The 15,832-nt window shown below is 34.5% G+C and overlaps 1 protein-coding gene across 1 annotated transcript in view; it reads left to right on the top strand.

Moving 5' to 3' along the window:
* The window catches only part of Nipped-A (Transcription-associated protein Nipped-A), a 936,100-nt gene that overhangs the window by 510,983 nt on the left and 409,285 nt on the right, over positions 1-15,832 (top strand). Inside the window, exons 37-38 of the mRNA XM_090393977.1 lie at positions 2,134-2,340; positions 12,058-12,234. Of these exons, the coding sequence (XP_090250103.1) occupies positions 2,134-2,340; positions 12,058-12,234 (384 nt within the window). The remainder of the gene's footprint in view (positions 1-2,133; positions 2,341-12,057; positions 12,235-15,832) is intronic.

Below are 15,832 nucleotides of genomic sequence, written 5' to 3'. Positions count from 1 at the left end.
GCAGGGTACAGCATTTTTCAGCAGGATAGGAAGGGAAAGCGTGATGGTGGAGTACTGCTTATGATAAGTGACGACTTATGTCCTCCAAGAGTGGAGTGAAGGCAGTGACACTAATGATTTTGAAAGCATATAGTATGAGGTAGAGTTGGGCAAGACAGGATATTTAGTGCAGGGGGTGGGTGTTGCTACAAACCAAGGGAGCACAGAAGGTGGGGACCAGGAGATGTTTAGACAGTTGAGCTTGACAAGTACAAGAAGAATGATTCTTATGGGTGATTTTAACTACCATCATCATCAAATTCCTGCCATGTACCATCAAGGGGTGTACAGGATATGATAGTACTACATGGAAAAAATTACATCATTACTAACTTCCTATCTACAATTTTCCTCCAAATCAGTCTGTTACTTGTCAAGACTCCAACATTATCAGATCTTATATTTCTATCGTCTAAGGCACATTGTACCATATCAATCCACCTATATCTTGGTCTTCCTCTGGGTCGTTTTCCTGCCAACGTGGCAGAGAACACTTGTTTTGCTAATCTTTCTTCGCCATTCTGTTTAGGTGACCATACTACCTGAGATTAGCTCTGCTAATGCATTCCTGGATGTTGACAATGATAAGTTCTTTCCTAATATCCTCATTTTTAATATGATATTGCCATTGATGCCATCTGTTCACGCCTCTAATCTTTCTCAGGACTCTCATATCTGCGGTCTCTAGTCTTTGGTCAAGTGTTTTACTTCTGATCTCAGATTTTAACTACAGCAGTATAAATTGGGGAGAGGAAGATGCATGTAGCAATAAGGGAATGGAATTTCTATGGTCAAATGAATGGTGGTGGTGTCAGTTTAATTGCAGCAAAATGTAACGTCTTGAGGTTTGGGACACTTTATACTCTATTGGAGGAATTGTACTGGAGGAAGTAGGGGAGACAAGATCTGGGGTTGAGGATTGACAGAAACCAGAAATTCAGGGGACATATTGCAAAGGTGGTGATGGTAACCTAGAGGATTGCTGCTATACTGAGAAGGATGCTGCAAAGATAAGAGTTATCATTCTGTTGTATAAGACCCTGATCAGACCACACTTAGACGATTGTTCTCAAATTTGGTCTCCAGGATTTGAAGGGAATAAATTAACTGTGGAAAAGGTACAGAGGCAGATGACAAATACAGTTTCAGGACTGTCCAATGTTAGTTATGAGCATCGGCTGAGTAGACTGCAGAGTTTGGTAGATAGGAGGAGAGGTGATATGATTGAAACTTTTAAACTGTTGCGAGGTCGTTACAGGGTTGACACTGGTGAGTTCTTTTGCTTGGTTGAACAGCTGGAAGGAGTGATGACAAGGGACCATCCCCTGGAAGTTGCAAAAGGAAGCTGTGAGCAAGAGGGTGAGGAGTGGTTTCTTTGCATGGAGGGTGGTTGAACTGTGGAATGCATTGCCTGAATATAGTGGTGAGAGCGAGAATGGTCAATGAGTTCAAGGAGTGGTATGATAGACTTTGTGTTTCCAACGAAGGATCTCCCTCGATGAGTCTTTTAGACTCCATGGAGACCTGAATAATAATAAAATGGAATAAATAGTGTAAAGTAAAATAAATCACAATTCAGTAGCAATATTGAACAGGATTTAAAACTTATTTAATAGTTTGAAAGTTACTTTCAAACTATATGTGATGGTGGAATAAAAGATGTAATTGAATTTGTAAGATAACTGATTGGAATTTAGTATAGATAACTGATATTTCAAAAGCAGATGGGTGGACAGCTAGAGTAATATGGTAAATAAAGTATTTTACAAATGTGCCTGGCTGTTTTGAGCAAACAGTCATCCTGAAAAAAAAAAAAAGACCTCAAGATACATGAGTGCATTGCTAGCTACCTGTGTATGTGACAATAAAAATGTATTCTTATTGGTTGCTAATTGATAGACAAATATTTGATTTAATAGCTCACCTCAGATTATCTAGCTACAATTTTTTGAGAGAAATGAGTTGAATTAACAAAGAATAATAAGCATTATCTGGTAAGACATTAAGAATTGCTTAAATTCCACAAAGAAAATAATACTGCTCTTCATTTCTTAATTATTGAATTTATGTAAGCTATACATTTGATATTTACAGGTATTTCATAGCCTTTTGAAGGCCCATGCTGTTGAAGCAAGAACTGTTGTTCGTCAAGCTCTGGAAATACTCACTCCTGCTATGCCTGCACGAATGGAAGATGGAAACACAATGCTAACACACTGGACAAAAAAGATAATTGTAGAAGAGGGACATACACTAGCCCAGTTGGTCCATATGCTACAGCTTCTTGTTAGACATTACAAGGTAAGTTTCAGTAATCTCTTTCTTTGATTATAGGGATTCATTTATTTGACAATTGACGTAGTTCTTAAGCTTTTAATTTCACATTCACTGTTGATTGTATGATCTCTCTTTCTACGATGAATGATTTTTATTAAAAAATTTAATCCCGTGATGTAATTTCATTTAAAAAAAAGTATATTATTTTGCACATATATATATTATAAGCAGATTATGATTTTTATTGATAAGTTCACTCTAGACACTTCAAATTGAATCATTTGATGATCAGTCATTGTACACAATGTAAACAAATCATTACATTTACTTCCTAGAAAAACCAAAGTTATGTTAGAAGAGAAAAGACACTTTGCTTTGCAATTATATAATTCACTGAAAATTAAGAGAAATTCTATGATAGTTTGTATTTTTATTCGAAAAGTACAGTTAATTATATTTCAAGTTATAAATATTAGACATGAATGTAAATAGATTTGTTACAGTCAAATAAATATCCAGTAATTTACATATCATGCTATAAACTCTAGTTAAGCTTTTGTGAATTTATAGACAATTTCATTGCACAAAAAAAGGGGGGGTGATAGAAGTTTGTTTTGTGATAACTAATCAATAATAAATAGTTTGTGTGTGTGTGTGTGTGTGTGTGTGTGTGTGTGTGTGTGTGTGTGTGTGTGTGTGTGTGTATTATTAACAACTATATGGATTCATTGAATTATAAAGTATGATTGCATAATTTGTGTCATGCATAATATTTTTGAAATGATAGAGGTAATGGATGCATTGTGTTCTATTTAAAACATAAATTGATAATCACAAACACATTTTATGAACCAACAGAAAAAGAAAAAAATAGCAAGGTATACGTAGAGATCTCCTATCCTCTGGTACATATACAAATCGAGAAATTTTTGTAAGGATTATTCAGAAATATAAAAATGGAATAGCAAATGCAATAGTTATACCAAGTGCTGATTGTGAATTGATCAACAGACTTGTGAGAATTACAATAAAGTTTAAAAAAAAAAAAAAAGACATCTAATGGATTCAGAGCATTCAAATGGGATATATTGCCTAGAAGTAGAGAAATTGGAAAAGAAAATAATAAGCCAACAGTTAAAAGATAAGAACTTTCTTATAAATCCAGAAAACAAGATAAAGATGGAAGGAATATATAACAGACGTCTATAATGACCATAGACTAGGCAAACCTATGATCAGTGATAACTCAAATAGTCCAGTATAATTAAAAAAGAAATAGTAAAAGCAATAAAACAACTTCCAAATTTTAGGTAATTCACTGTAAGTAGATTTACATGAATAATAAATAACTAGGTTTTAACTTGCAGACACTTTTTTATTAACATTCGATATATTTCTTCTACTTGTTTGCTATCTGTAGGGCTGACCACATCTTCAGGAGTTTTTTAACAGAATAAAAAAAACTAAATATTTCCCAATAGCCATTATTTTTATAAATTAAAAGAACTGGAATGATGGTTTAATCATGTATATCATTAGGCATGTTGCATACAGTCTTTACAAACATTTGCGTAAACTCTGTAAGTGATTGCTGGCATAGGAGAGAGAGAGAAAGTCTTGAATATTATTCATATTAATGATTTCCGAATGTTATAAAGGATTAGCCCTTGATTTATATTTAGTGTACCTTTTCAGTGAAATACCTCTTTAGTCTGCTTTTTTCTTCCTTTTTGTTTTCAACATCACTTACATATTCTTTTTTGTGGATTTTGAAACTTCTCCCAGTTTGACCTATGTACATCTTTCTGCAAGAATACCGAATCTTGTATTTACCTAGATGTTTATAAAATTGAACTTTGTCATTACCTGGGGATGTAGAAAACTTTGTCAAGTGTTAACTGGTTTGAAGGCTATTTTGATGTAGCGATTTTAATGTGGGCTATTTTTCTTGATGCATTGTCAGCATATGGCATGGCATGAATGCTGTGTACCTTTGTAATTAATTTCTGGGTTATGACAGGATGGTTCATCAGAAAATAAAAGTTTCTTTAATACTTTTTTTTTTTTTTTTTTTTTTTTTTTGTGAATAGCCATTAGGATTTGAAGTTCTTCTATTCTAATTTCATCATTTTTTAGTATATTTAAAGCTCTATTTTTGAAGGTTTTGATGACACCTAATTTGTTGAGGGTGATGGAATGAACCAATGTGGGCTTCTTTCCTGTAGACACCTAATGATAATCCTCCAGCAATGTTTTTGTTGATAAGGATGTCTAGGAATGGTAATTTTCCATCCTTTTCTACTTTGAATGAGAATTTAATTTTCAGATGGTAATTATTCAGGATTACAAAGTATTCAAGATCTTTGTGGGTATGTTTCCAAGTGGTAAAGAAGTGGTGAATCAGTGTGGTTTTAAGATCATCTATGCCATAGCTGCTTCCTCAAATTTTTCTGTATACAAGTTGGTAAAATTTAGTAAAAGTTAATAAAATTTTTCAAGTAAAGAATGACGATTTGAGGCAATGATAGAAGAGACATTTGATGTTATGAGGAAATAGGTCTTCAAGGATCTCTGTTGATTTTTTCCAAATGTTGGTAAACAACAAAACTGTCCAAACTAGCTATTATGTCTGATGGAGAAATTTGTATGGCTAAAAATATCTACAAAATGGGTGGAGTATTTCAAGTAGGAATTTGTATGTCTGATATGAAGCTTGAGGAGGTTAGGTATTTAGAGAGTGAGAGACTATGTTTGAGAGCTTCTGCCATCCACTATTGGATGAGGGGAGGAGGGGGGGGGGATGTCCATTTTATGTACTTTAGACACACTGTATAATTTGGGAGTTATTGAGTGCCTGGATTTCAGATCTTCTGTAAATTCAGAAGTAATGGAGATCATATCATTAGTTTTTATGTGATGATCAAGTGGGCTCATGGTCGATTTCTGAATACATGAAAGAGTCTGATAACATAGAAGTTATCTTGACATCATATTTTGCATTATTTAAAATGACTGTGGCATTCCGTTTGTCTACTATCATTTTTACATAAACTTCTCAAAGCATCTTTCTCTAAAGCTGTGAAATTATTTTTTGGGCATTCTACTATTTAATAAAAACTGAAGTGCTAAGTAATCTGTGGATAATGCCTCTTCATGTGATGACAGGATTTTAGTAGCTTTTTTTTTTTTTTTTTTTTTTTTCCCCCAATACTGGCCATCATGTTTACTTTTGGAATGGGTACTGACATAATTAGTATTTGCTTAGAACTGAAGCTTCTATATTAGTACGATTATATTTAGAAAAATGTATTACAAATTTATTTATTAATTATAAATAATATCTAAATAAATTATAAATGAATTTATGATCTTTACCTGTTTCCAGTTTGTTATAAATGAATTATTATTATTATTACATAATATTTCCATGAAGTTAAGGGACTCATCACAGGAGATCATTCTATACTATGCACTCCTTCATCTATGCTGCACAACCCACCATCTGCTAGCTACATAAATAACAAATTATGAAAACAAAGCTTACAAATAAACCTGTCAGTTACGTCTGTGAAGAATAAATTGAAAGTATTATTTTTTGGATATTTAGCCTATTTTTGTTTTAGGGGTATCCAGTTTTATAATATCATTGGCTTTTTACTTAATTTTAGGGCATTGCTGGTGTTTTAAAGACAGATACGTGATGACTATATAGGAAGAATAATTCGGCCGTACCTTTGTAGGATGTTGCTGGTTGTCTTCTTATTCAGCAGCATATGGCAGATATAAATTTATCTGCTGTTGAAGTATGACTGAAAGGGGGGGGGGGGGGGATAGAGAGATGTGGGAGACCCAGCGTCTTTAAGGGTGGAGGGTGGGCAGAGAATTCTTTGAGATGGGGGGTGAAAGATAAAAATTTTTGGGAAGAAGGATAATCTGGGATAAGATCAGGAATGGGGTCATTTCGACAGTGTCGTCTTCGGAGCTCATTGGGGAAGTGGAGGCTATGTCATGCCGGCTTGGTGTTTTTGATGTATCTGTGTCGTTTTCTATTGGTCGGAGTTGTGACCTAATGTTTATGTTTTGGAGCTTCCAACTCTTGGAGATTATGTGAGGGCGGTGGACATTTATTGAGTTTTTATCACATTTTATGGCTATCGTTTCTGATATTCTAAGCATTGTTTCATTTTCCTGTATGTCTGTTATTATGGCTTTGTCAATTTGTGGCTAAATAGCCATAAAAATAATATTTACTTTGAGGAGTAACATGGGAATTTTTCCAGAAATAATTCCCCTATTAATTCGAATTATTTCAGTGAGCATCTTCCTTCGTTTCTTGTTTATTTTGAATTTTCTCTAAACTGCTCGAATTATTTTGTTTTAGGAATGAATACTTTCTTTTATTTACTGAAAATGAAATGCCAGTAAATGTGCTGTGCAAGTTGCAAACATCTGTTTGCCAAAATTAGCAATAGTAACAAGTATGCTTGAGTTGGACTGGGTGAATGAGTGAGTAGTATTTTAGATTTAAAGCTATACGTCTGCTGTGGATTCTTGCTCTCGTGAATGTATGTGAATTATCACTTTTCGTGATTGCTCTTTCTGATTAGCTTGGTAAAAGTGACCGTACTAGTTGGGGATTTTCATTTACTGCCATTCTTGGTTTTATTGTGGACTGAAGCGACTTGACAAAGTTACATGTTTTTAAAATTGCTTGAATATATCCATAGTACAGTAATACGTTATTTAAATTTTCTAGTTTTGTAGGTAGTCCACTTCTTCATGTTTAAGTTTTCAAAAAATAGACTTAATAGATGATTAATATACAGAACATGTATGCCTTTTTCTAAATTGTAACTGTCACATCTCATACATCAGTGCTTCCCAAACTTCTGGATGTCAGGGCCCCCTTTGCAAAAATTAAAATATTTCAAGGCCCCCTCAAAAAAAATCGTAATAGAGAGATATTATTATAATATTTATTGTATTTATATTCAATACAAAACATACACAGCGAATATTGCAAAAATGAAATGCATATATTACATTTTTTGCCTCTTACCATTTGGTTCTGAAGACGATGCGGGCTGTTCTGGTAAAATATGAAATACTGTCCTTTTTTTTTGAGTCTGTTTCTGCTTCTTCTGATTGTTCGCAGGATTTTTTTTATTTTTTATCAGCCACTTATCCATCTCAGGGTTAAATTTTTTAACATAGACTAGATCAAATAATATCACCACTTACCGATACTGGCACACCACAGACTGATAACATGAAATTAGTGAATATTACCTGAATAAGGGAATCCCCGGACCAGGAACATTTTTCTCTTTTGTGACTTTTCTCCCTTTACGGTAATTAAGCCTAACGTGAAACAGACAGCAAAGGCAGGTTATTAAAACGTGCATATGATTGGTGCGGTATTAACAAAAGATCGCACAACTGAAAGATAAAAGCATAGCTGACAATTGAATTGAAATGCTAACTCTCTTCAACTGAATTCCATATATGAAACTGCCATAACATTTATCATCATCATCAAATTCCTGCCATGTACCCTCCAGGGGTGTACAGGATATGACAGTACTACATGAAAAAATTACAACATTACTAACTTCCTATCTACAATTTTCCTCCAAATCAGTCTGTTACTTATCAAGACTCCAACATTACCAGATCTTATATTTCTATCGCCTAAGGCACTTTGTACCGTATCAATCCACCTATATCTTGGTCTTCCTCTGGGTCGTTTTCCTGCCAACCTGGCAGAGAACACTTGTTTTGCTAATCTTTCCTCTCCCATTCTATTTAAGTGACCATACCATCTGAGATTAGCTCTGCTAACGCATTCCTGGATGCTGACAATGTCAAGTTCTTTCCTAATATCCTCATTTTTAATATGATATTGCCATTGATGCCATCTGTTCACGCCTCTAATCTTTCTCAGGACTCTCATATCTGCGGTCTCTAGTCTTTGGTCAAGTGTTTTACTTCTGACCCAGCTCTCAAATCCATAAGTTAAAATTGGTTTGAACACAGTCTTGTATACAGCTAATTTAGTGTTCCGACTAATTTCTTTCTTATTCCATATGAATTTATTCAATTGACTTCCCACGATACCAGCTTTGCTGATTCTGTTGTCTATTTCTATATTTAGTTTACCATCTTCAGTAAAAATTGTGCCTAAGTAGCTGAAATGTTTTACTTGTTCCACAGGTTCTCCATTCACAACACAGTTGACATTTTCAATGATTCTGCCTATTTTCATTGTCTTTGTCTTTTTATTGCTGACCTTCATACCATATCTATTACAACAGCTATTCAATTTAGTCAGAGAATCTTGCAGACTTGTAGCGGATTTACTTAGAAGTATAACATCATCCGCATAAAGCAAAGAGCTGACATTAACATCTCCAATTTTGATATCAGGTTTAATACCACATTCCTTCATAATGTGATCCATATAGATAATGAATAACAGAGGGGATAATGTACATCCTTGTCTCACACCAGATTTAACATTAAACCATCTTCCTGTACTTCCTTCAATTCTAACTGCTGACTCACAACTCAAATAAAGACTAAGTATTGCTTGATATAATGCCCCATTGACACCACATAACTGCAGCGTATTGAATAGCTTCTCTCTTGGCACCTTGTCATATGCCTTTTCCAAATCGACAAAACTTAGATACAGATCTTTGTTATATTCCCATGCTTTCTCGACTATTTGTCGTAAAGTGAAGATCTGATCCTGACAGCCTCTATTTGGCCTGAATCCAGCTTGTTCTTCACCAAGCTTTTCTTCCACAATTCTTCTCAACCGTTTCTCAAGTATACTTGCATAGATCTTGCCAGGAACACTCAGTAGGGAAATACCTCTGTAATTCTCACATTCAGTTTTATTTCCCTTTTTATATATGGGTACTATGAGAGCTCTACTCCAATCATCGGGAATTCGTCCCTCTGTCCAGGCTTTCTGAACTATGCAGTGCAGCCACTGTAAGACTCTTATACCACCATACTTCAGCATTTCTGGTCGAATATCATCTACTCCTGCTGCCTTTCCACATTTCAAGCCTTTGATGGCTTTTTCTACTTCAAGTATGGATATGTATTCCTGACTGCATGCCTGGTCAGTGTTTTTTTTTACTACTGTGCTGTCATCACTGCTTGTTTCATTTAGCAGTTTTTCAAACTAATTACTCCATACTTCAAGGATATCTTTTTCTCCTGTTTTCATTTCACCTTTATCATCTCTAATTCCTTTTACAGCACTCTTTCCTCTTGACTTATTTGCTAGGAACTTTTGATATGCTTTCTTCTTTTCCTTCACTGCCTCTTTAACTTCCTGTGTCCACCAGGGAGTTCTGATTTTTTTATCTTTGCACACAACCTCACCACATGCCTCTCTGGCAGAATCAATCAATGTTTCCTTCAGAGTTTGCCACTGAATCTCCAAGGTTTGATTCCTGTTCTCAAACTCTTTCATTTTCTTTTCAATAATATTTCTGTATTTTAGTCTACAGTTTACATTTGAGAGCTGCTCAACTTTTATTCGCTTTAAAACTTTCTTACATGTTATTCTTTTCAATATGAAATTCAATTTTATCCTGCTCAAGACTAAATAGTGATCACTTCCAATTTCAAATCCTCTGTACACTCTGGTGTCCTGCACCAGGGAGAAAACATCACTATCAACAATAACATAGTCAATGAGACTTTTCTTATTCCTAGCCTCTTCTCTCCAAGTGAATTTGTGCACATTTTTATGTTGGAACATGGTGTTAGTAATAACCAGTCCATGTCCTGAGCAGAAATCCAACAGATATTTGCCATTATTATTAGCTTTGCTCTTTTCTCCAAATTTTCCCAAAATATTTTTGTATGTCTCACAATCATTTCCTACTCTACTATTTAGATCCCCAACAAGGACCAACTTTTCTTTTTTCATTGTGTCAGTTGCTTTTTCTAAAGCCTCAAAAAATTCCTCCACTTCTACCTTAGTAGAACCTTCTGTGGGACCATAGGCACAAATAAGTCTCATTGTCCAGTTCCCCATTCTCATATTTGCCCACATTACTCTACTTGAGACTGACTGCCATTCAAGAAGATTAGCCTCGTATTTTGTGTTGAATACTATGGCTACTCCTTCTTTTCCTTGATTGTTATTGCCTGAATATAACATTTTGTATTTATTGCTCAGAAAGATCTCACCAGTTTTGGTCTTTTTTGTTTCAGTCACCCCTATTATGTCGATCTGGTACTTATCTAATTCCTCAGCTAGCTCCATTTCTTTGCCATTCAGGCTTCTTCTATTGATAGTACCGATCTTTAACTCTGGTGATGTTGAGTTGGGGTTTGTTTTCAGATTTGTTCCAGTAGCTGACTTTTCGCTGTTGGCCCTGGTTCCCTGGCGAAAACAACGGGGGCCTTGTTTAACCGGGCGACGCCCCAGCCGGCATGAAATTTTGTCATGTTGTACCATCATTTTTTATTTTGGTTTAACCAATAAGAATACGATTTGGTCGGCTAAATCCCAAATTGCCAGCCCATCCTCTTTCGTTCAGTTTCAAAGTAGATACCCAACAGGGTGCACCACGAGAAGGTGAGGATTGGACATTTGGTCAGAAGCCCTGGTCGGTTCTCCGCATTCCTTTAAAGGCTATGTGGAGGTCTCCTCCCAGTTATACAGCTTTGACCCTTAAGCACCCCCATAACATTTATTATATATATATATTACTTTGTTTTCACATTTTTACGAATTTTGACACGTTCGGTTGAATTTTATTGCTGCCTTGCAAAATCGAACTCACACACATCTAATTAATAACAATAGTTTCTAGTTAGGCTCTGTGTGTGCCCATGCAACATATGGTTTTGTTTCAGTCTATACAGCATAGTTTCTGTATGAGGGAGACATGTGATTCATTAATTAGTGTGTTTTTATCCCAGTTGTCTCCAATTGCACTATTTGTTGAGAAATATATTACACAGACTCCTCATACCTTATTCACTGACATAATAAAAGTACTTGTTTTTATTGCCTCTGCAGTATAGTGGCTGTTAGGGAGGGCATGTTGTTTACCACTGCAAGCCAGTTACTATCTCCCCACATGAACTTGTTTAAGCTTTTTTTCATGTGTGAAGTATATGCGAAACTTTTATTGGTAACAGAAAACTAGCTCGGATTAGTGATAATATAAAACGAGTTTTGATATGTATATAAAGTCAATATCAACAGTCCCTGATTACGAACGCATGATGAAAGGGACAGGAAGATTTGGAGCTTCCCTGGAGAGCATTCGAAGTAAATACAATTAACCACTGCTTTGAAATGAAACATATGAATAAGCAATATTTACTAATATTCATTAAGCACCGAAATACGCAGGAAGCAAAGTTTGTGAACCAACACCAATGTGTGAATTTTTCCATTAAAATATAAAAAATAACAAAAAAGAAATAATAAATAATAAAAGTTAAATACGTTTCTTTTGAAATAAAAAAAATCTACTTAGTCTTAAAACATTTTAAATTTGTTTTCATTATTTCACGGCCCCCTCAACAAAGCCTACGGCCCACAGTTTGGGAAGCACTGTCATACATGATATGTATGCAATATAATATAAATAATTTATAAATATATAAAGCTAAACTAATATTGTAATGTGTTAAAATTTTTGTATATGGAAATAAAATTGTACTAGATATACAAAATTTACAATTATTTTCATATTGTAGGTGTATTATCCTGTTCGACATCATCTGATCCAGCATATGGTGAGTTCTGTCCAGAGATTAGTATTCACCCCAAATGCAACTCTTGAGCACAAAAAGTTAGCAGTCGATTTAGCAGAAGTCATTATTCGGTGGGAATTGCAGCGACACAAAGAGGAACAAGAACAAATGCTTGCAGAGGTATATTTAATAATTTCTCTGTCTACCCCATCAATAATTTAATGCCTAGTGTGTGTGTGCGTGTGCGTGCGTGCTCTCCATTCTTTTTCTCAGTTTCCAGTACAGGCTATAAATAGTTAATCAGTAGCAGTCATTGTGGTGGGAAGCTCATAAATAAACTGCAAGAGATTTAGCCAGTGTAGAAACAGAAGAGTGATCTTCTTGGCCTATGCATAGATCATGGTAATCTTAATATTCTTACCTGTTGAGGGCTGATGACTGATCTAATTTGTGAACAATGTGACACTCATCTCTACTCGCTCTGTTCTGGTGGAGTGTTAACACTTCACCAGAACACTTCAGTTTTTACTAATTTGGCTGAGCCATATACACTCAGGCAGACCTTATCATCATTCTGAAAAATTACATGAGATTTTTAACTTGATATAAGGAATTTAATTTATGTAAACATATTTGATGATAAATGCTATATGTATATATATATATATAATATATATATGTATATTTATTTAGATACAGCACTGATCCTTTTTTTTATAATTTGTTTTCTTTTACATAACATATTATTTATTTAGTTATTTATTTAATTTATTACCATGTGTCTTGTTGTGTCATTACTGTGCCATTGTAATGGCACAGCATGACATATGATTTCTTGTGCCAACTAAACCAACCATATCTTTTAGGTATGTCTTATTTATACTGTTCATTGCATCTTGCATTTACATAAGAGGTCAAATAACCGAGAATCTTCTGTGCCATTTCCTAATTTTATTTAGATATGATGGTCAATCCTGTTTGTGTAATCTCTTGTGCTTGTCATTTGTGTGTGATATTTGGCCCATTTATTTATTTTATGATTCCTCACACTTCCATATAAGAACTGGCTAACTTGTCTTCATTGAAAAGTCCTTTTTCATATCTGAATCTTTACTGTTGTAAAGTGGTACATGACTACACAGTAGTCACACAGATGATAATAATAAAAACCTTTTTCGTGCCTAAAATACTTCATGAGGACTGTTATTAATTCTGATAACATGGATTATAAGGAAATTATAGAGACTTGAGTTAAGATTACTTCCATTGATTTTTAATTCCAAACTTTATTATCAGAGCTGACAAGGAAAGTCATTTTATAGCCTGAATGTAGCACTAATGGACTGTGCTCTGCTATATTCCCAAGCAGAGTGATATACCCAAAAATTAGATGGTACAGTTAAAATCTTAATCAGACACTCAGGCTGATGAAGTCAAAGCAGCTGTACTCATATTTTGTTAAGAAGATGGTAGCTGCTGTTAGTATTGTTCATTTAATTAATTAAAATCTATTGAGAACAAATATTTCATTTTGAATATCCCAAATATTTTCATTGATAGATTTTGAGCAGTGTGTGTGTGTATACTAGATTAAAACTGCAATACTGTTTGAAACTATGGCATTGAATGCATTTAAGAAAACTTCAAAAATAAATTGATGCAGTTTAAAATGACAGTTTTTGACACTTGGGGATAGAAAGTACGTTGCTGTGATTTATGTTAGGTCAATGTAATAAGGATTTAGAACTTTTAAAAAAATAAAAAAAAATGTTTGGATTCAGATTCTTTAGTGTCGATATTTTGATTCTTCCTAAAGAATCCTCTGGATAGTTTCAAGTCAGTTCTAAACTCAACTGGAAATTCTTAAATCTGACAATGGTCAGAAATATATTAAGCCAGAGATGATCAGTATAAAATAACGAGTAATAGTCACAGAAGAATGTATTTTCCAGAAAGTATCTAGAGGGAATGCAGTTTGAGAGTACATTCCAGTATTATATGTAGAAAAGCCATTAGAAATCTCAAATGTGGAAAAGCAACTGTCAGTGTTATTCAACCCGATATCCTCAAAGATAGAGGTATAACAGTTTTACAGAGAGCCCATAGCATATTGCAGAAGGTCTAATCACATGGTGAAATTCCAGATGACTGGTATAGACTTCTTATAGCATCCATCTATAAAAAAAAAAAAATAAAAAAAAAGAGGAACTTAAACGAATGCCCCTGGTGATTGTTCCAGGTAATATTTATGTATGCATTCTTGAGAAGAGGCTAAGAAAAGTTGTCTGTGAGAAAATGAGGGTATAAGAAGCTGATCTCAAACCAAGTAGAAAGTGGGAACCAAATTTTTACTTTATGACAGATTGTCACAGGACTCTGATGTGGATCTGTATTTGTTTTATAGTGGTGCTGAAAAAGGCATACGATACCAAGGGGAAAATCATTCCAAACACTAGTTATATATATTGACCAACAATATATATGTATGTGTGTGTGTGTGTGTGTGTGTGTTTTAATAAAAAGATTTAATGACTAAAACCGAGAATAACAATAAGGCTTTATTGAAATAAAAACACAACTAGTTTCAGCTTTTGACAGCCTTTTTCAAGTGTCTTCTAAGAATAGGAAACAGTAATAAAAACACTGAAGTTTAAAACTGTGAAGCACAGGAAAATTGCACTACATAATTGACATGAAAAAATGTTGTATTTACATTTAAGTTGTTCTTGCAAATGTGGCATTGTTTGTTGAGTGCGTGTTTGCAGACTCTCGCAGACGCCAGTACCGAACAACAGCAGAGTGGCTATCAGGGATGTTGTAGCTCAAATTGTTATTTAAATGTTCACAATTAAGGATGATTTCTCTGGACTCCACAATTTTTCTTTCAAACTCATCATGGCAACGAAAGATGTTTTCGGATCTATCCCAGCAGACTGAATGACTCTGGTGTTCATCATCAGGATTGTTTGAGAAAAGTACATGACTTGACAAGGCACTGGCATGTGTTCTTTTGTAAGAGATGTCTCTCGCTTGTGTTCCTCCATACGTAATTCAATAGATTTATTTGTTTGACCAAAATAAGGGATATTACAATCACACCATATCTTATATACGACAGGATACTTCAGATTATGATGATGAGGTTTTGGATGTCTTACTAGCGAGCAGATTTTTGGAAGTGTAATGAATAAGGTCCTGATGTTATACTTTTTAAGAACTTTAGTATGGGATGGAGATGTTACCCTTAAAGTTAGTTATTTCTTCAGTGCGGTTGCTAGGAGGGTTTAGAAGAAATTTTTTAATGGTTTTATAAGAATATCCATTTTTTCTAAAGACATGAGAGAGGTAATTAATTTCTTTTTGAAGTTCATCTGGGTCATTAAGAAGAGAGCGTGCTCTATGTCCCAAGGTAGAAAGAGTTCCAAGTTTTTGTGGAGGAAAATGATGGGACTGACTGTGAAGATATGCGTAGGTTTTCTATCGAGCTAAATCTGGTGTAATGATCTTTCTACATAAATCGCTTAGAAACAGTATAATCCATTACAACTTTTGGAGCGATTAGAATAATAGAAATGAGAATTAAAATAGACAGAGGCTATATGACAGTAATTGGAACTTATGCACCTGAAGAAGGAAAAGAGGAGGACTCAGAAAACTACTGTATCCAACTGCAGAACATATTAAATAAGACCAATCCTAAGGATCGCATTTTGGTAATAGGAGATCTCAACGCAGTAATTGGCAATAAACCAAACATAGGACCTATCCGAGAACTTAA

Source organism: Typopeltis vanoorti, chromosome 6 (assembly GCF_054136105.1).
Source record: "Typopeltis vanoorti isolate ZY-2024b chromosome 6, IOZ_Tvanoo_1.0, whole genome shotgun sequence".
NCBI lineage: Eukaryota > Metazoa > Arthropoda > Arachnida > Uropygi > Thelyphonidae > Typopeltis > Typopeltis vanoorti.
Note: the sequence above shows the minus strand (reverse complement) of the source record. Positions and strands in the feature narration are given on the sequence as shown.